The sequence below is a fragment of the Protopterus annectens genome, chromosome 7.part0, assembly GCF_019279795.1.
Source record: "Protopterus annectens isolate FY-2018-M chromosome 7.part0, PAN1.0, whole genome shotgun sequence".
Taxonomy (NCBI): domain Eukaryota; kingdom Metazoa; phylum Chordata; order Ceratodontiformes; family Protopteridae; genus Protopterus; species Protopterus annectens.
Genome location: NC_056739.1, coordinates 189624146 through 189643963, shown reverse-complemented (window position 1 = coordinate 189643963; position 19818 = coordinate 189624146). Strand labels below are relative to the sequence as shown.

At 44.7% G+C, this 19818-nt stretch overlaps 1 protein-coding gene across 1 annotated transcript in view; it reads left to right on the top strand.

Moving 5' to 3' along the window:
* The window catches only part of KDM5B (lysine demethylase 5B), a 2307736-nt gene that overhangs the window by 1266044 nt on the left and 1021874 nt on the right, over positions 1-19818 (top strand). Inside the window, exon 11 of the mRNA XM_044076151.1 lies at positions 4346-4508. Coding sequence (XP_043932086.1) covers positions 4346-4508 — 163 coding nt within the window. The remainder of the gene's footprint in view (positions 1-4345; positions 4509-19818) is intronic.

Sequence of the window (19818 nt, the reverse complement as noted above, 5' to 3'; positions counted from 1 at the left end):
ACCGGCCTCAGAGGGGTAAATACAGGCACCCAAGGGGCAGAGGACAACCACAAGCTCAGTATAAACCTCGCCAATGGACCACTCCAACCCAGAAGGGAGGAGAAGACAGGTCTCAAGCCACCAGAAGGCAAACTCAATGACATGCACCTCAACTGGCCAAACAAAGCTCTTTTGTCAGCCCCTCTGGGGGGAAAACTAGCATTATTTGTAGACAACTGGCACATGGTCACAAAGGACAAATGGGTCCTGGACATAATTTTACGAGGCTACAGATTCCACTTCCACACTTTGCCAATAAAAAGAGGAATGCCAAACCTGCCACAAAATCAATGGGCAGAGGCTCAAAAACAAATTACAGCTCTCATGGCCATGAGAGCCATTCAAAGGGTACCAACTCAAGAGCAAGGCCAAGTATCTTATTCAAGACTATTCCTAGTACCCAGGAAGGAAAATGCTTGGAGACCAATTCTGGACCTTTCAATTCTAAATACTTACAAGTTCCCAAATTCAAGATGCTAACACTACAGCAGCTACTTCCCATGTTGGGCAAGGAAGCATGGTTGATAACGTTGGACCTCAAGGAGGCATACCTGCTTGTCCCTATCAGACAAAGTTGCAGAAGATACCTCCGTTTCATTGCAGGTTCAACCCATTATCAATTCTCTGCACTGCCCTTTGGCTTATCTACTGCACCCAGAGTATTCACAAAATGTCTGGCACCAGTAATTGCATACTGCAGACAAAGAGGAATTCAAATATATCCATACCTGGATGACTGCCTCATCCAAGCAGAAAGAAAAGACATTCTCATACAACATCTGGCTTTTGTGAAGCATCTACTAAATTGCCTGGGGTACACAGTAAACGGAAAGAAGTCAAAACTAGTACCCTCACAAAAAATGACATTCTTGGGTGCCAGCTTGGACACAACGGCCCAGAAGGCTTATCTTACACCAGACAAGCAATTACAACTGACTCAATATTTCAAGACAATGGCAACAAAGACCCAATTAACTGCAAGAAAAATTCTGCAGGCTTTGGGTTTCATGGCATCTTGCATTCTGATAATACCATTTGCAAAACTGCATATGAGGAAATTACAATGGTACCTAAAAAGCGTATGGTCTCAACACAGCCACAGCTTGGACACAGTGATATCTCTCATTCCCTGCCTTCAACAGGAATTTCTCTGGTGGGCACAGGCATGTCACCTCAACAAGGGTCAGCCTTTCACCTTGCCCCCACCCAGGCAAACTATCACAACAGATGCTTCAGACTACGCCTGGGGGGCTCACATGGCAGGGAAATGCATTCAAGGCCTATGGACTGCAGAACAAAGAAAACTGCACATAAACCAAAAAGAGATGCTAGCTGTATAGAAAGCTCTGACAGCCTTCAAGGATCTACTACAGCCTGGACAACTGGCAATAAAGACGGACAACACCACAGTAATGTGGTACATAAACAAACAAGGGGGCACACATTCCTACCCTCTTTGCAGGCAAGCAATGATCTTATGGAACACGGCTCTGACCTACCAAGTCCAGTTATAAGCTCACTTCCTGCCAGGACAGAAAAACACATTGGCAGACGACCTAAGCAGAAACATCAAAGATCCCCACGAGTGGAAGCTAGACCCACAAATATTTGCAATGATAACTCAAAGATGGGGCCTACCAAATATAGACCTGTTTGCCAGTCCTCAAAACTACCAGCTGACAAAATTTTGTACAAGGACATTCCACCAACAAGCATGGAAAGTGGATGGCGCTCTCCTTCAGTTAGAAAAACCTGACAGCGTATGCCTTTCCTCCATTACCTCTTCTCACAAAGGTTCTTTTGAAGGTCAAAAAGGAGAAACCTCGAATGATTCTCATAGCCCCAGACTGGCCTCGCCAGCACTGGTACCCACTATTGAAGAATATGGCTCACAACCCACCATGGATATTGCCTCAAATACCTCATTTGCTCACACAGCAAGACAAGCAGATTCTACACAGCCAGATCAAAACCTTAAACCTGGCGGCATGACAAATCAATTAAGTAGCCAACCAGCCCTTCTTTCTCGAGCAGTACTGGATGTTATTCTAGAAGCCAGGAGGCCAAGCACTAGGAAGGCTTACTCGGACAAATAGAAAAGGTTTTCTGCTTGGAACCAAGCTAAAGGCCTAGATACAACTCAGCCTCATATGCCTCACATTCTGCAGTATTTAGCTGAGATGTTGCATAAAGGACTTTCCTTCTCCTCTATTAAAGTCCATGCTTCAGCTATTTCAGCTCACTACGACACAAATCCACCTTTATTTAAAAATCCACTCCTAAGGCAGTTCCTCAAAGGGGCAAAAAACATTAGACCACCTAGAAGAGCTCCTACGCCTACATGGGACCTCAACTTTGTTTTGGAAAAACGAACATTGCCTCCCTTTGAACCAGCTTTTTCTGCAGACCTTCAGTTCCTATCTTGGAAGACTGCCTTGCTCCTGGCAATAACTTCTGCTAGGAGAGTTTCAGAATTACAGGCACTTATGGCAGTGGAACCTTTCCTCATTTTTCATCAAGACAGAGTTTCTCTACGAACTAATCCTTCCTTCATGCCTAAGGTGGTTTCCAGCGTAGCTTTAAATCAAACCATCCATCTACCCACTTTCTTCCGCAATCCACAGAACAAAGGTGGGAGACTCCTACACTCCTTGGACATTCACAGGCAGCTTCGATATTACTTGGATAAAACTAAGGCTTTCAGAAAAACTGACCAGCTCTTTGTTTCCTATGCTACAGCTTCTCAAGGGAAGGCCATTTCCAAGCAAACCATTTCTAAATGGATAGGCCATGGCATACGATTCTGCTATACCCAACATGGGAAACCAGTTCCTCCTACCATTAGGTCCCACTCCACCAGGGCAACAGCTACCTCTACAGCCTTTCTCAGGGGGGTTCCTACCAAGGAAATTTTAGAAGCTGCAACTTGGAGGTCTGTACACACCTTCACCAAACACTATCACTTACCTCTTTATTCTAAGTCCAGGGCAGGCTTGGCCACTGCAGTTCTGCAGTGCCTCATTGCCTCCTCTAACCTTCTATAATGCCTCCACCCTACCTTAGCTTTGGGACTCAACCCAAGTGTGATGACTGCAGCAGGGTAACACGATGAACATAGTACAGTTTTGTACCTACCATAAATGTAGATGTTAGAGTGTTCACCCTGCTGCAGTCCAGGTTACCCTCCCTCCAACCCATCTGATTTACAGGCTAAACCTCTGCTATGCCTTACTGATGTATTTGCTTATAGCTTAAGGGGTTTTGTGTCTGTACAGTGTTTTCACTTTTTGGTACTGATTTGGATCACCTTTTTGGGGGCACCTGACATCTGGGGCAAGAAAAACTGAAGAAAATGGCGTCTGTTGCAATATATGTACCCCTGGTGCACTGACGTCAGGGATGAGGCGACAGCAACCGACGTCGGACCAAGACTTTGGAAATCCGCCGACTGCGGGACCGCCTGATGACAGGATAACCCAAGTGTGATGGCAGGGTGAACACTCGAACATCTACATTTATGGTAGGTACAAAACTGTACTTTTTTCAGCTTCCTGCTGTATTCTGAAATTCAGGAAAACAACATTGCAGACAAACGTCTTGAGAAAATCAAAAAAAAAAAAATTTACAAAGTATGGATTATATTCATTTGTATCACAGCCGTTAAGTTGGCAATCATTAAGGCAGCCATCAAGGGCATGTTTGTTTTTTTTTTTTTGTTTTTTCTTGTAGTCCTCCATCCTTGGATATATTTGACCAGTGCAGGGGAAGGGAACTTGCAGTTGGCTGTCTGTGCTGGACATTCCTTCACGTCCACAAGAGGACAATTAATCATTGAGCAGCCCTGCCACCTCCACCATAGCATGGTAGGTGGTTTCTCCTGTCTCCAGCTAGAGAAATGGCACGCAGCCCATGTATCCCCCAGGTGCATCCCATCTTTTCAACACCCCCCCCCCCAAAAGAAGCAAGAAGGGCCAAGCCCATTTACTCTTCTCCCTCCCTACCTGGCTCCTCCATCACTGGGCTCCTTCTGTCGACATCATATAGCCAGACTGTTAGCGTATTTTGAGTGTAGGATTGGTAATGGAGACCGTTGTGGGAGAGCTGCTATCACCAGCTTTCTTCTCCTTCCTTGATTCTCATCTATTGCCACCACTGTATTCCATTGCTAGGGCTTAAGTCCCTGAGTAGCGACCGTGTTAAGTGTTATTAACTTTGAAGGGGCATGATCAGAAATGGAAGCAAAATATGTGATATGCTTGAGTGTAGCATACATTTGTTTAATTTTGCTCCTTTTTCTTTATCACAGGGGAGAACCCAAGACATGGTATGGAGCACCAGGTTCTGCTGCTGAACAACTGGAAGATGTGATGAAGAAAGTGGTTCCAGAGTTATTTGAATCACAGCCAGATCTTCTCCATCAGCTTGTAACCATCATGAATCCCAATACATTGATGGCTCAAGGAGTGCCGGTATGTTGTACACATTGCAGTTGATTTACTTGTGTCTGTAATTGACACGTACTGCATGTAAATTACACACAAAAAAGTTCTTACTGTAGTAAAGTTTATTATTCTGTGCAGTTTTGTCTGGCAACATTTAAAATCAAAATGCCTTGTAACAGTTTTCATAGTTGTATGCCTAATTCTGTACGTTTATTTGTTTTAATATGAGAATACAGTTTCTGTGAGCATCTGTTTTAAAAGGTTTTGCAATATCACATATGACTTTCAGTGTATACTGCCATTAAACTTTTTGACTTGTGTCCCCTCAGTTTTTACTTGTATACTCCCACCTTAAGCAAGTCATTTAACTATAGTGTTTGTTTCTGCTTGCTCAGATTAAATGATGAAAAATAAGTATAAAGCACTATGGGATAGCACTGCTATGAGAAGAGTTCTTGATGTAAGTACCGCCTTAAGAGAACTCCTTATCTGACCTTTGTGGCATCTTCTGCCAGTGGTCTTAAACCAGTTTCTGCCTTTGTGGTGCTTTTTGTCATAAGCTTTATACATGCTGCTTCATAATGTGTAGCGTCTCAAGCAGCTACATTGACATAGAAATGTATGTCCCAGGCAACCCGAGTTGTATTAGTAGCCAAGCATTTTGCTGGAATTTGCATGGAGAAGGCGGGGCCAGAGACTGCTGATCACTGCCCTGATCCATTGGTGGAGGGGCAGCAATGCATTTGCTTGATCTAGGGGGGGTAAGTATTAGGTTCACCAAGCCACTGCTTGGTTATAACCTTCAGTACAGGTTTGTAAAAGTATACAATCATGTAGAGAAGGCATTGTGTTTGGACAGCTCTCACCCCAGCACTAGGTGGTGTATCTTTCGGCTTTTCCCGGTTAGGGGTCGCCACAGCGGAACTCCAGTCCGCTAATGATTGGCATTAGATTTTTACGTACCAAGTTGCCAGCCCTGACGCACAACCTTCAACAAAGGTACGCCCATTCACGCATGTCTCCACACAGAAGACGCTTTAGCTGAGAATCGAACAGGACAACATCTTACTGTGAGGCGACATTGCTACTGCAGCAGCACCACCGCTATTAACAACACCCCAGCACTAGGTGTAATTCACAGTATTATGAAATTAAATGGGCCTTGCCTGACTTGGAGGGGCGTGGGAAGGCTAAATGTTCAGCAGACAAGGGACAAAAAGCATATATTTAAAAAAAAAAAAAATGCAGTATCTCATACAGTTTTCATTCCCACACACCTGTGGTAGTGGTTGTAGTAGCAGTAATAATAAGACCTTGAATTTCACCAGAATTTTTTAATGCTTTCATTACCCAGTGACAATAAAGCATCTGGTTTCCGAAGGCATTTGCAATGGTTTAACTGTTTGGATTCCTGTTTGTTCACACTTTACCCAGCTGTTTTTTTCTTCCTCTTACCCTCCCATTCCTGCAGATGGGTGCGTGTCCCCCAGCCTTTGCATGTTAAGTTTTTTTGAGGGTGAGTCTGCCTAGCTTTTGCCCCCTCTTCATTTTTCTTTCAGTCCAAAAGTTTTTGCTGCTGCCGTATCACAAGCCAAGATGTGCCCTAGCATTGCTTTTGTTGTGTGGGGAGACAAAATGTCAAAAACTGTCAAATGCAGTCATTTTAATCCAGTCACTCAAAAAAAAAAAAAAAAAAAAAAAAAAAAAGACATATTGGAAGAAGGTACAGTCCTTACCTTATGTCTTGTAATGTGGTGGTTTTTAAGAATATGGAGCACATGGAATAGCAGGAACATTTTTGGAGTAATCCCAGATTGATGCCAGAGCACTGAACAAAGGTGTGGGTGTGGAAGTAAGTCCTTAATCAGTGTTGCAGTGTTGCTTACAGTAGGATTCCCTGCTGAGGATAGCTGTACATCTGGCCAGCATACCAAAGCCTCCTTTCCATGTGTTTTATGTCCAATGTCCTGAGCATAAGATGCATAAGTGACGTAAGTGCCAGATCCTGAGAACTTCTTTGCCACCAGTCCAAATGCAGCCTTTTGAATTTGGTTTGTAGGTTGTATGTATTGTACAATTCTCTGAGCCCAGAGCAGATACGTACAACAGTGGGGCTCTTTCTCTGTGTATTTTATTGTGGGTACACAAAAAAGGGGAAATGTGATTGAGTGTGTGGGGGGGGGCAGATTCCCTATAAGGATAGGCACAAGTAAGTAGTGCCTCTCTTATTTAGGTGCACATCACTACCTTAAACAGTGTGATATTTGCCAGGCCTTTGTTCATAAGATCCTGCGCAGCCATCTTTCTTCCCTTTGCCTATTTCAAAAAACAGTGATTAAAACTAGTTGCTCAAGGGATCCTAGAGACTACCTTGTTAGCCGTCAAGGTATTGCCAGTCATCCCGTCCCCCTGATTATCAAGGGTTTAAGTTCGTTCTTCCTACACTTTTGCAAATGATGACAATCCCACAAGGGCTGCATCTCTGACATCCACTTTGAGGCAGGGCATTCATGCATATGAGGAGTGTTCACCCCACAGTCAAGCAACCAGAACTTTCCTGTTACTAGGCTGCCCTTTTATACATATGTTTCTTGATTTTTCAGAGACATGTTTGATGACAGCAGCTAAGACCAATGGCTGTTTCCACTGCTTGCCCTCAGATCAACAGAGCTCGATGGCTCATATAAGTCTGTATTCTGGACTCGTGTGTTGAGTTTGCAGAGTAGGCTCAGATGTTGGATGGTAAGCAGCTGGTAAGTTCTTTCCTCATGGAAAAGCACCTTCAGTGAATATGGTCTGATGCCAGCTCTAGGCCCAGTGCCACCAAATGCAGATATGCTGTTGCCAGCAATGACTCACTCGATGTTCTTCATGTTTCACTGTTGCAGTCATTATATTTGGGTAATCTGCTGGCAGGTTGCCCTCAGTCGGCCTGATTAACAAAGTCTTAGGTCCTGCATCGGTTGCTGTCCCTTCTTCCATGACGTCAGGTTGTCAGGGGTATAAAACATGCAGCCGACGCCATTACATCAGTCTTTCTTGCCACGTGGTACCCGAAGCAGAAGCAGTTTGCAAGTGCCGGTTGGCCGACTCCTGAAATTTTCATTTTTGAGTTTCAGAACCAAAGTCTTCAACTAAAAAGCTAAGTACCCCGTTGGGGAAACTTTTTCTTGTTCCTTACCGATGTCTGTAAAAGTTAATAATTGCATTACTTGTGGGAAGCAAATAACTCATAAGGATTTTAATTTGTACTGTATTCCTTGCCTAGGCCCTGGCCACAACGTAACTTGCTGTCGGTTTTGTGCTAAATTTATTCAACGCACTTTCAAACGTCTGTACATTTTTGCTTCTTAATATGTTGGCTCACGCTTTAATTATCCAGAAATGTCGGTTAGCAATCCGACTACCAGAATACCTAAAAAAACGCAAAGAAAAAGACAGACAGGACGTTGAGGCCCAAAACTGACGACGCTTCTCCTAAGCCAGTCGCCAGTTTGCTGGTACTCAGTGAGGCACTTTCGGAGCCCCTTATACATGCTACTTCTAATTCGCAGGCCTCTACTGAGAACCATTCGGAGTTCGGTATGCCGCGAGATGCTTCAATTATGGAACCTGCGGATGTCTCTATCTTAGATGGGTCCGGAGCCGCTGTGCAGGCACTGGCTTCTGACGGTGTTTTCAGGCCTACAGATTTGTATATTAGACCAACGCCATCTTCAAAACTAAGGCCAAAATCTAGACCTATGCCTAAAAAAATGACGCCTGGGCCACATGTGCAGGCCCCTATGCCTAAAAAACAAATGATCAAAATGGCTGAAGATTTAATTACTCTGATTAGGGGTAGCCAACCCCCCCCCCCCTTCTAAGAGGCCTAGGCAAGACATTTATTATGAATCCTTCTGAACAGGATTCTATTTCTTTTGACTCTTCTAATGAACAGGAATTGTCTATACCTACTTATGAGACGATTCCATTCCTTTTGCTTCTCCCCCTGAGGATTTTTCTTTTGGGGAAACTTTACATACCTTAAGGGAACTTTTCCGCTGGGAAAGTCAGGATTTCTCTGAATCTAAAGAGAGAATTGGGGATTTTCTTCTTCCTCATCATAGGCCTTTGGCTATACCTCCTGTTCTAGACATTGTTGATGATGTTTTTTCAGAATCTAGTATGGCTCCTGATTCTCTGCCTCCAGCTCCTTGTAAGCCAGACCGATACTACAGGGTTCCTGACTCCCACAAATTCCTTTTCAAAAATCCTATTGCAGATCCTGAAACCATTTCTCAGGGTCCCAAGGGCATTAAGGCTTCTACTGCGAAAAATCCTACCCCTTCTGATGGAGATTCCAGGGCGCTGGATAGATGGGGTAAGAAGGTTTACACTTCTGCAGCCTTGGCAATCAGGGCTTTAAACTGTCAATTTCATATGCTTAAATATCAACAGTATATCTTGGGACTGCTTAAACAGAAAATGTTAATTTCTGACTGTGTGGAAAATAAAGATTTACAGGATCTATTGCATTCAGCTGAACAAGTTGGAAAACATACTTTGCAATGTGGTTTTGATTCTTTGGAGGCCTCTTGCAGGGCTGCTGTAACTGGGTCTGTGCTAAGAAGGCATGCTTGGCTCAAAGAGCAAACTCTGTGTGATCATGTTAAAGCAAAATTGTTGGATGCTAACAGGACTGTCTGGTAATAAGGCTGAAGAAGTTTTAAAAAAGATGGAAGGTGAAGCTAAATCTATGCAAACTGTGAAAGATTTCTTACAAGTGCAACCTGCAAGATTTAGTAGGCACTGGCCTACTAAGAACCGGCCCTTTCTAGTTCCTTCGAGAGCCACTCAAGTCGAACCCAGACATTCCAAAGGCTCCAGGTTTCAGTCACCAGGGACTTTTAGAACAAAACAATGGGGTGCCGCCTCCTCCAAATCTCCCTATGGTAAGCTGTCTCAATGACTTCCCTTTATACTTACCAAGCACTTACGTTTTAGCCACCCCTTTGGGGGGAAAACTGGCATTTCATGCAAGAAACTGGCAACTTATAACCCAGGACAAATGGGTTTTAAATATAGTATAAACCACCACCGACCAGCAAAAAACTATAGTGAACACACAGTAATGAAGAAATAATGATTATTTATTTATAATTCCTTCAAATCCAGACCGGTTTCGGCTATTCAGCCTTTATCAATGAATACAACAAAGTTTTAAATATAGTATCCCAGGGATACAGATTTTATTTCCTCACGTTGCCAATCCCAAATGGATGGCCAGACCTGCCCCCAAATCAGTGGGCAGAGACCCAGAAACAAGTACTATCCCTCATGAACATTGGGGCTATTCAGCCAGTACCAGGAGAGGAAAAGGGACAAGGTTTCTATTCAAGACTTTTCCTGGTACCCAGAAAAGACAAATCATGGCTTCCAATTCTGGACTTATCTACTCTAAACACATTTCTGGACATTCCTAAATTCAAGATGCTGACTCAACAGTTACTTCCTATGCTAGGCAAAGATGCCTGGTTGGCTACTCTAGACTTAAAAGAGGCTTACCTGCATATCCCAGTCAGGGAATCTTGCAGAAGATACCTCTGCTTCAAAGCAGGCTACTTGCATTACCAGTTCTGTGCACTGACCTTTGGCTTATCTACTGCGTCCAGGGTCTTCACAAAGTGCCTGGCTCCAGTAATTGCATTTTGCAGGCAAAGAAATATTCAAATATATCCATACCTGGACGATTGTCCCTGTTTTCTGCCTGAATTAGACATTCTTCTAAAACATCTGGCGTTTGTAAAAAGGGTTCTAACTTGTCTAGGGTACACTATAAACGAAAAAAAGTCACAACTTGGTACCCTCTCAAAAAATTACATTCCTGGGCGCAAGCTTGAATACAACTGCCCAGATGACTTTCCTTATGCCAGAAAAGCAAATTCATTTGGTGACTTACTTCAAACAGGTGGCCACAAAAACACTGCTATCTGCAAGACAAATTCCGCAAGCCTTGGGGTTCATGGCCTCCTGCATTCTTCTAATTCCATATGCAAGACTGCATATGAGGAAACTTCAGTGGTACTTAAAAAGTTTATGGAGTCAGCATTGTCACAGCCTGGAAACAATGATTCCTATCATACCTTGCCTGCAACTGGAGTTCCTATGGTGGGCAGAGGCCTGCCACCAAAACAAGGGACTGCCATTCACTCCACCCCCTGCCGCCCAAACCCTAACTACAGACGCATCAGACTATGCTTGGGGGGCTCATCTGGCAGGGAAGTGCATTCAGGGCAAATGGAGCCCAAATCAAATGCACATTCATATCAATCAAAAAGAAGTGCTAGCTGTACAGAATGCACTGACAGCCTTCAAGGACTACCTTTATCCAAGACAATTAATGATGAAGACAGACAACACAGTTATGTGGTACACACTACTACCCCCTTTGCAGACTAGCCATGGCATTGTGGAACACGGCCTTGACCTATCAAATACAACTACAAGCTCAATTCCTGCCAGGAAAGCTGAATACACTGGCAGACGAACTAAGCAGAAATCACATGGACCCACACGAATGAAAATTGGAACCATGGATTTTCAACATGTTGACATGCAAATGGGGGAGTCCAGACATAGATCTTTTGAAATCACCCCAGAACTATCAGTTGGACAAATTCTGCACAAGAACTAGTCATAAAAAAGCCTGGAAAGTGGATGCTCTATCCTTCAGCTGGAAAAACCTATCAGTCTGTGCCTTTCCCCCTCTGCCTCTGCTCTCCAAAGTTCTACTAAAAGTCAAACAGGACAAACCAAAAATGATTTTGATTGCTCCAGACTGGCCTTGCAAACTCTGGTACCCACTCCTGCGCAATGTGTCACACCTTCCACCGTGATACCTGGCTCAGACACCTTACTTATTGTCTCAGTAGAACAACCAAATTCTGCACACTCCGCTCCAAACTTTAAATCTTGCAGCGTGGCTAATCACCTAAATTCACCCTTAGCATCCCTCAGCAAACCTGTGATGGATGTCATTTTGGAGGCAAGAAGGCCTAGTACTAGAAATTCTTATGCTGACAAATGGAAAAGATTCTGTGCCTGGAATCAATCACAAGGGGTAAGCACAGCAGTGTCCAATATTCCTCAGATTTTACAATACTTAACTGAGATGCTTCACAAGGCCCTGTCCTTTTCTTCCATAAAAATCCATGCCTCAGCCATTTAGCTCATTAGAACACAGAACCTCCCCTCTCCTCTCATCCTCTGCTAAAGCAGTATCTCAGAGGGGCCAAAAACCTAAGACCACCCAGGAGAGCTCCAACCCCTGCCTGGGACCTAAATTTTGCATTGGAAAACTCACTCTCCCTCCTTTCGAGCCAGCTGCTACTGCAGACTTAAAATTTCTCTCCTGGAAAACAGCTTTCCTTTTAGCAGTCACTTCAGCTCAAAGGATTTCTGAATTACAGGCTCTTATGGCAATGGAGCCTTTCATCATTTTTCATGCGGACAGGGTATCTCCCAAGACCAATCCATCCTTCATGCCTAAGGTGGTATCCAGTGTGGCTCTTAATCAGACTGTTCATTGCCAACTTTCTTTCCCAATCCACAGAACAAGGGGGAGCGGATTCTACATTCATTGAATTTACACAGACAACTTAGATTTTACTTAAACAGGACAAAATCTCAAAGAAAATCTGAACAACTACTGGTTGCATTTGCTGCAGGGGTAGAGGAAAAGGCTATTTCAAAGCAGACTATTTCCAAATGGATAAGCCATTGTATTTGTTTCTGCTATATGCACCATGGTAAAACTATCCCCTAGGGGATAAGATCTCATTCCACCAGGGCTGCATCTACTTTTACAGCCTTTCTCAGAGGTGTTCCTACCAGGGACAGTCTAGAAGCTGCTACCTGGAGTTCAGTGCATAAGTTCACCAAACATTACCATTTACCTTTCTTCTCTAAATCCAGAGTTGGCTTTGCCACTGCAGTCCTGCAGGGCTTTATAGCTGGTCCTAATGCTGTATAATTCCCTCCACCCAACCATAGCTTTTGGGAATCTACCCAAATGTAATGACTGCAACAGTGAAACATGAAGAACATAGTACAGTTGTACACTTACCATAAATTTAGATGTTTTGAGTGTATTCACTGTTGAAGTCCTGATTACCCTCCCTCCAGCCCCCCTATTTTTCTCTGGCTATATCTCTACTTTCTTTCACTATGCTTAAAAACCCTTTTGCTGCATTTGCTTTTGGGATTGGAGGTATATTTTTTGTGTTTTTAATTTTATTTGCTCCCCATTTGGGGGGCACCTGACATCTGGGGCAAGAAAAACTGATGTAATGGTGTCAGCTGCATGTTTTATACCCCTGACGACCTGACGTCATGGAAGAAGGGACAGCAACTGACGCAGGACCCAAGACTTTGTTAATCAGGCCGACTGAGGGCAACCTGCCAGCAGATTACTCAGATGTAATGACTGCACCAGTGAATACCCTTGAACATCTACATTTATGGTAAGTGTACACAACTGTACTTTCCCTTGTGTTTGACAGGTATGGCCCTTCTACCATGGCACTTGTGTTAGGGGATGGTCTGCTTTTCTCTGTGCTCTTACAAGTTGACTCAGAGGGCAGAGTCTTTTGTTTTTTGACACAATTAAAAAAAAAAAAAAAGTGATTCCTGTAGCTCCCCTTATTTGGAGAAATCCTTAAAACCCTTAAGGTGATTAAGTTCTCCATATCATGATGAATGGCCCCTTTACCGTCCCCCAGAATGTTCCACGAGTATCTGGCAAAGGAGTCATCATGGGTTATTCTATGTTCATAATTAGATCACTGCTGCATTAACCTAATCTGTATGGGACATATCCTGCCAAGGATTGTATGACCAGCCAGCTTCCAGCGCTTTTGGGAACTTTTCACATGCCCTAACCTTTCTTGCCATCAAAGTGCTCTCTGCTTCTGCTTTGAGGGATCTGCCAGCTAACACTTCAGAGTGAGGCAGTTAAGTACCCTTTTGAGGAATACCTTCCCTCTTTACCTTTTTTTGAGGAAAAGTTTAAAAATTGTTTGTCAGTTGTTGGGAGTGAAGACTACTGGATTTATTAGGTTCATAGGTTCATACTAGGCTATCTGCCCTAGGGCATTTATAAGCCTAGCCAGAATGTGTTTGGCTTTCGCCACCCATTTTAAATTTATTTTGCTATGCCCTTTTTCGAGGTTAGTATACTATGCCTCTATCTAACAGTGAGACAGAAGTGATACCCGGGGTAAACCTACGATCTCCCATCCACTCATCAAGATTCCTCTTGAAGAGAGTCAATGAGGGACTCTGCCTAACCTGGACTGGGATTTTATTCCAGAGTGAAGGGAGCCTCTGGGTTATGAATCTGTCCCTCCAGCATGTCCTATTTATTTCAGTGCTGAGGTTCAAGTCTCTCGAGCGTAGCTCGATGGGATTTGGATTTTCTGAGGTGCAGCATGTCCATTAATTCCGGGTTGGACATGGCTTTATACGTCAGGCACAGATCTCCTCTGAACAGGCGGTATGCCACTGAGTAGAGCTGGAGTTTCTTTAACCGGCAGCATATGGCATCTGTTTGAGCCCTTTGATCCTCTTGGTGAGGTACTTTTGGGGTCTTTCCAGTTGCTGCAGGTGTCTGGTAAGGTACATCCCAAAAGGGGCATTGTATTCAATTATGGGCCTGATGAGGGATGAGTAAAGAGGCACGATGACCTCCCTGATCTAGATGTGAATCCCTTCATGATTAGGTGGGCTATATAAAATGTTTTTCTAACCACTTTGGCCACGTGGTTGTCAAATGAGAGATTGCTATCAACTTGGGTCCCCGGGTCCCTAATTACTTCTTCTGTACTTAATGGATTTCCACCTATGTGGTAATTTGTGGGCACTTTGTTTTGCCAAAGGGGATGACTATACACTTTTTGGCATTTAGCTTGAGGCCATGGCTCTGGCACCAGTTGTCTGTTTCTATGAGGCCCTTTTGGAGGATGCTTGTGTCGGCTGGAGAGTCGATTATGGCACCCAGTTTGCAGTCATCTGCGAACTTGGTCAGCCACAGTCCTTCCGTGTTGGCCTGTACCTCCGAGAAATATATACCGAACGAGAGGTCCCAGGACTGAGCCTTGTGGGACACCACTTGTAACTGGTTTGGAGTCTGACATGGGTCCAGCAATTCTAACCATGTGGGTTCTGGCTGTCGATAAAGCTTCAGACCTTGAATTTTTTTTTTTTTTTTTTTGTGAGATATGGACCTGTGTTCTGTTTGTTTGGTCCCTTCCTGATATGCAAGAAGAGAAGTTATAGGAGAGGTTCTTCACTCTGGCTTCCTTTTTATATCTACTGCTAGTGAGTGACTTTGCTTTGTCCATATCTGGTTTCTTGGACTGCTCATCATTTTCACAACTCCCCTGGTGCTACCTCTTGGGTTACTACTACAGACCAAAAGGCAGGTACATCTTCTGCAGCTCCTTGGCTGTCTTCTTCAGGCAAGGGGGAACCACTTTTGTATTGATGGGGGAGGGTGCATACGATGATACTTTGCAAAACCAGTCTGTAGACACAGATTCCCAAGGCAAGTTTTTTTTTTTTTTTAGGGCACTCTGTGTCTGTGTGTCTGTCTGTGTGTGTGTCTCTGTGTCTGTGTGTGTGTGTGTCTCTGTGTCTGTGTGTGTGTGTGTCTCTGTGTCTGTGTGTGTGTGTGTCTCTGTGTGTCTCTGTGTCTGTGTCTGTGTGTGTCTCTGTGTCTGTGTCTGTGTGTGTCTCTGTGTCTCTGTGTCTGTGTGTGTGTGTCTCTCTGTGTCTGTGTGTGTGTGTCTCTCTGTGTCTGTGTGTGTGTGTCTCTCTGTGTCTGTGTGTGTGTGTCTCTCTGTGTCTGTGTGTGTGTGTCTCTGTGTCTGTGTGTGTCTCTGTGTCTGTGTGTGTGTGTGTGTCTCTGTGTCTGTGTGTGTGTGTGTCTCTGTGTCTGTGTGTGTGTGTGTCTCTGTGTCTGTGTGTGTGTGTGTCTCTGTGTCTGTGTGTCTCTGTGTCTGTGTGTCTCTGTGTCTGTGTGTCTCTGTGTCTGTGTGTGTGTGCGTCTGTCTGTGTGTGGAGGGGGGGGGGGTCTCTCCAAGGAAAAGGAAACAAAATAAAGAAATTTTCTTCTCGTTTGTCATGGGCACACAGGCAAGACAAGGAGGATTGGCTGGGCTTGGGTAAAGGTTTATTTTAAAGCCTTTCAGTTTTTACATTCTGACACTTCCTTCTATTTAAAGTAAAGATTTTCCTCTGTTAGACTCTGAGACTGAGGGACAGGAATTAGACTTGGACTATGTTTCTCAAGTTCCAGATCTACAGAATGGGGAATCTGACTCTGAGAAAACATTTTTTCTTCAGATGTTTCATCTTGAGTGTTTTAGATGATATTGCCAGATTGGAGGAGTTTTTACTGGGAACAAAAATACCAAAGTCTCCCAGCAAAGATTATATGAATTGTTACAACTTGACTTCTCCAAATGTTTATTTAGAGACTTTCAGACTTTTAATGCTGAGTCCTCCCCTCCATTTAAAAGGATAACATTTTCCTCTCTGATATGGATTCCCAGTTGGAGGGACATGTTTTAGACTGGAATGTTTCTTTGACTTCCCAGACTGAGAAATGTTCAGATTCCCCAGCTGAAGAAATGCCTTTTTCTGATTCTTTTGCAAGAATGGAGACGTTGATGTCCTTCTATTCCTATGTTGTAGTATTCTTGTGGGATTTCCTGCCCTCAGGAGACTCGTACATTGATTCCTATACAAAAGCTTCAGCTTGGCTGTTGCAGCTGCGTGGGCCGTCACACATAAGGCCATAAACCAAGGGCCTTAAATGTGACGTCTGCAGATACAATCCTCAGAACCTTTCAACTGCAGATGACCACCGAATCGTGTGTTCGCTCCTTCTCATCAGACATCTCAGTAAAGCTAAGAAACCCGTTGGGTTTTTGGTTTTTCGTGTCCAGTTGTTATTGCTTAGGCTTGGTTTGTTGTAGCAATTTTTAGCCGATGTCAGGTAAAAGGGGCAAATACCAGTGAAGGATGCCCATGATAGGTGTGTTTTTTTGCTTAGGCCGGGAGCACGACCATTCCGCTTGCTCCATTTGTCAGTCGTTTGTGCCGCAGACCCTATGCAGCCATCTGGATACATTAAACCTCTACTTAAAAAAACAGTGCCTTAAGCGGTTAGCCCTAAGAATGGATCCCACCTCAGAGGCCGCATCAGAACCTCCGCGCAAGAAGCCCAAGTTTCCTGGGCTGCTTTTGCCTGCCGCTCCATTATCGGACGCCCCACCAGCTGCCGATTTTAGAGCTGAAGAGCACCCGGTGGATCTGTCGACTTTGACTACCTTTGGGAAAACCGTTGCTCAGATGATGACCAGCATGTCCACTGAGCCAACCCAGATCCCAACTACTGTCGAGGTCGAGGGGGAACCAGAATCTGTGGCACCTCCGACCAGGATCCTGGCTTCAGATATGGTTCCTGCTAAATCTGATTCCAGGCTGGTTTCATTGTCCACCCCGGCTAAAAAGAAACAGAAAACCAAGCATACCTCTGCCACTGCTGAAGGCCTACCTGATTGGCAGTCCTTCACTTCTTCCCTGATGCAGGCCTTTGTGGCCCTTAGGCCTTCAGCCTCATCCTCCACTACTCTACCTTTGCTTAGTCCTAGGCCTGCTTCAGCCTCTTCCCTCCCCCCATAACATCTCTGGTTAGGGAAGAGGAGCATGATGCATCCTTTTCCTCCGCAGAGGACTCCATATCTTATACCTCCCAAATTGCATCTCCCCAGGAGTATTATTCTCCTGATGAGGAATCTATTGAGGGGGATTCACCCCCCTGAGGATATTACATTTGGTGAGACCATCACGAAGATGAAAGACTATTTCAAATGGGATACCTCACAAATGTCTGACACCCAAAAGAGGTATTTTGAGCTTCAAGTTGAATCCCCCTCCCCTTCTGTTGTTCATCCAGTTCTACCTGCATACATGGATGCCTTTAATTCTGCATCTATGGCCCCAGATTCTCGGCCATCTGCCCCCAAGCGACCAGATCGCTTCTACAAGGTGCCTGACGAGCAAAAATTCTTAGTCAAACCACCCTTGGCAGACCCAGCAGTGATTGCTACCTACCCTAATAAACAATCCAGACTCCTTCCCTCCACCTCAATCCTACCCACTGATAAAGACAGCAAATCTATGGATAGGATTGATAAGAAGGTATAAACATCCTCCACATTGGCTTTCAGAGCCATTAACTATCAGACGCACATTACTAAATATGCTCTGGACTTGGTATCTCAACCCTCCTCCATGCTGGCCTCTATTCCTGACAATCCCATTAAGGCTGACATCTCCTCCAAACTTGCTCTGGCTACACAGGTAGGTAGACACTCTATTAGATGAAGCTATGATGCTGCAGAAGCCTCTGCTTGCTCTGCAGCATCTGCTTCTGTTCTCAGGAGATACTCCTGGCTGAGGCTTCAGAATCTCCCAGAAGACTTCAAGTCAAGGATCCTGGATGCCCCCTTGGATCACAATTTCTTTTTTGGAAAACAATCTGCAGATCTTTTTACGAATCTGCAAGAAAAAAGTAAGGAATTGCAGGACATAAAACATTTACTGGTGTCCCCCATTCCCAAGTACTACAGAAACTGTCCAGCTAAAGCCACCTTTGTGAGGTGAAACCCTACCCAGACAGGTTCTTCCTCTTCCAGATCTAGAAGAGGTGCAAGAAGACTCACCAAGTCCAGACCTGCTGCCCCGCATCCTCAGCCTAGACATCCCTTTTAGGACAGAGGAGGCCCCAACCACTCTCAGCATGTCTTTCCCACAGCCTCCCTTTCTGGCAAACTATAACCTCGGACCAATGGGAACTATCCATAATAGAAAAAGGATATTTCCTCTGTAAAGAAAAAACACCTTTAAGAGGCATACCATCCCCACCCAAAAACCTCCACAGGTTCTGACAGACCTGCTGAAGCTGGGTACCATCGAATGTGTTCCTTCAGGACAAGAAGGGAAAGGTTTCTACTCCCGTCTCTTCCTGGTTTCCAAGAAAGACAGCGCTTGGTGACCCATCGTAGACCTCTGTTTTCTAAACCTTTACCTTCAGGTACCCACCTTCAAAATGCTGTCACCTCCCACCCTACTACCTCTCATACCAGCCAAGGCTTATATGGCCACTTTGGACCTAAAAGAGACCTACGTACACGTACCCATCAGAACTTCCCACAGAAGATTCCTTCATTTCTCTGGACCCTCCTCTCTTTTCCAGTTTACTGCTTTGCCCTTTGGTTTGTCCACTGCTCCCCAAGTGTTCACAAAATGCCTGGCCCCGGCCATTGCCTTCTGCAGAACTCAGGGAATTAAGGTTTACCCCATATCTGGACGATATCTTAATACTGGCAGAGTCAAAAGATACCTTCTCAAAGCATCTGCACTTCACCATGTCCCTTCTGCAGAATCTAGGGATGTTCATCGTGTTACCCTGCTGCAGTCATCACACTTGGGTTATCCTGTCGTCAGGCGGTCCCGCAGTCGGCCGGAATTCCAAAGTCTTGGTCCGGCGTCGGTTGCTGTCGCCTCTTCCCTGACGTCCGTGCGCCAGGGGTATATATAATGCAACCGACGCCATTTTCTTCAGTCTTTCTTGCCACGCGGTGCCCGAAGCAGAAGCAGTTCGCAAGTGCCGGTCGGCCGACTCCTGAGATTTTCGAATTCGAATTTCAGACCGAAGTCTTAAAGCTAAGTACCCCATTGGGGAAACTTTTCTTGCCTCAGACCGATGTCAGAAAAAGTTAACAATTGTATTTCTTGTGGGAAGCAAATACCTCATAAGGATTTTCATTCTTATTGCATACATTGCCTAGGCCCAGACCATGACGTCACTACTTGTCGGTTTTGTGCTAGGTTTAATAAGCGTACTATTAAAAGACTCTTTGATTTCGCACGACACTACTTCGGTAGGAAATTTAACTACACCATGCCGTCGGAGCAACCGACTACCGGCGTGCACAAAAAATGCAGGGATAAGGACAGACAGCCCAGGCCTAAGCCAGATTCCGAGGCCTCGGCTGATCCGGTCTCCGGTTCTCTGGTCCTCAGTGAGGCTCCGACGCAGCCCCTGACTACCGCAGATCTGGAACCCGAGACCGCTACGGAAATTTTGACTGAATGTACCAGGCCGACGCAGCCTTTTACTTCAGGCCCTTCCGACGACTTTGCTACAAAAGACGTCGGTGCTACAGAAACGCCATCGGTTTCTGAAGGCGTTTTCAGACCGACGACTCTCACCATTAAAACGTTT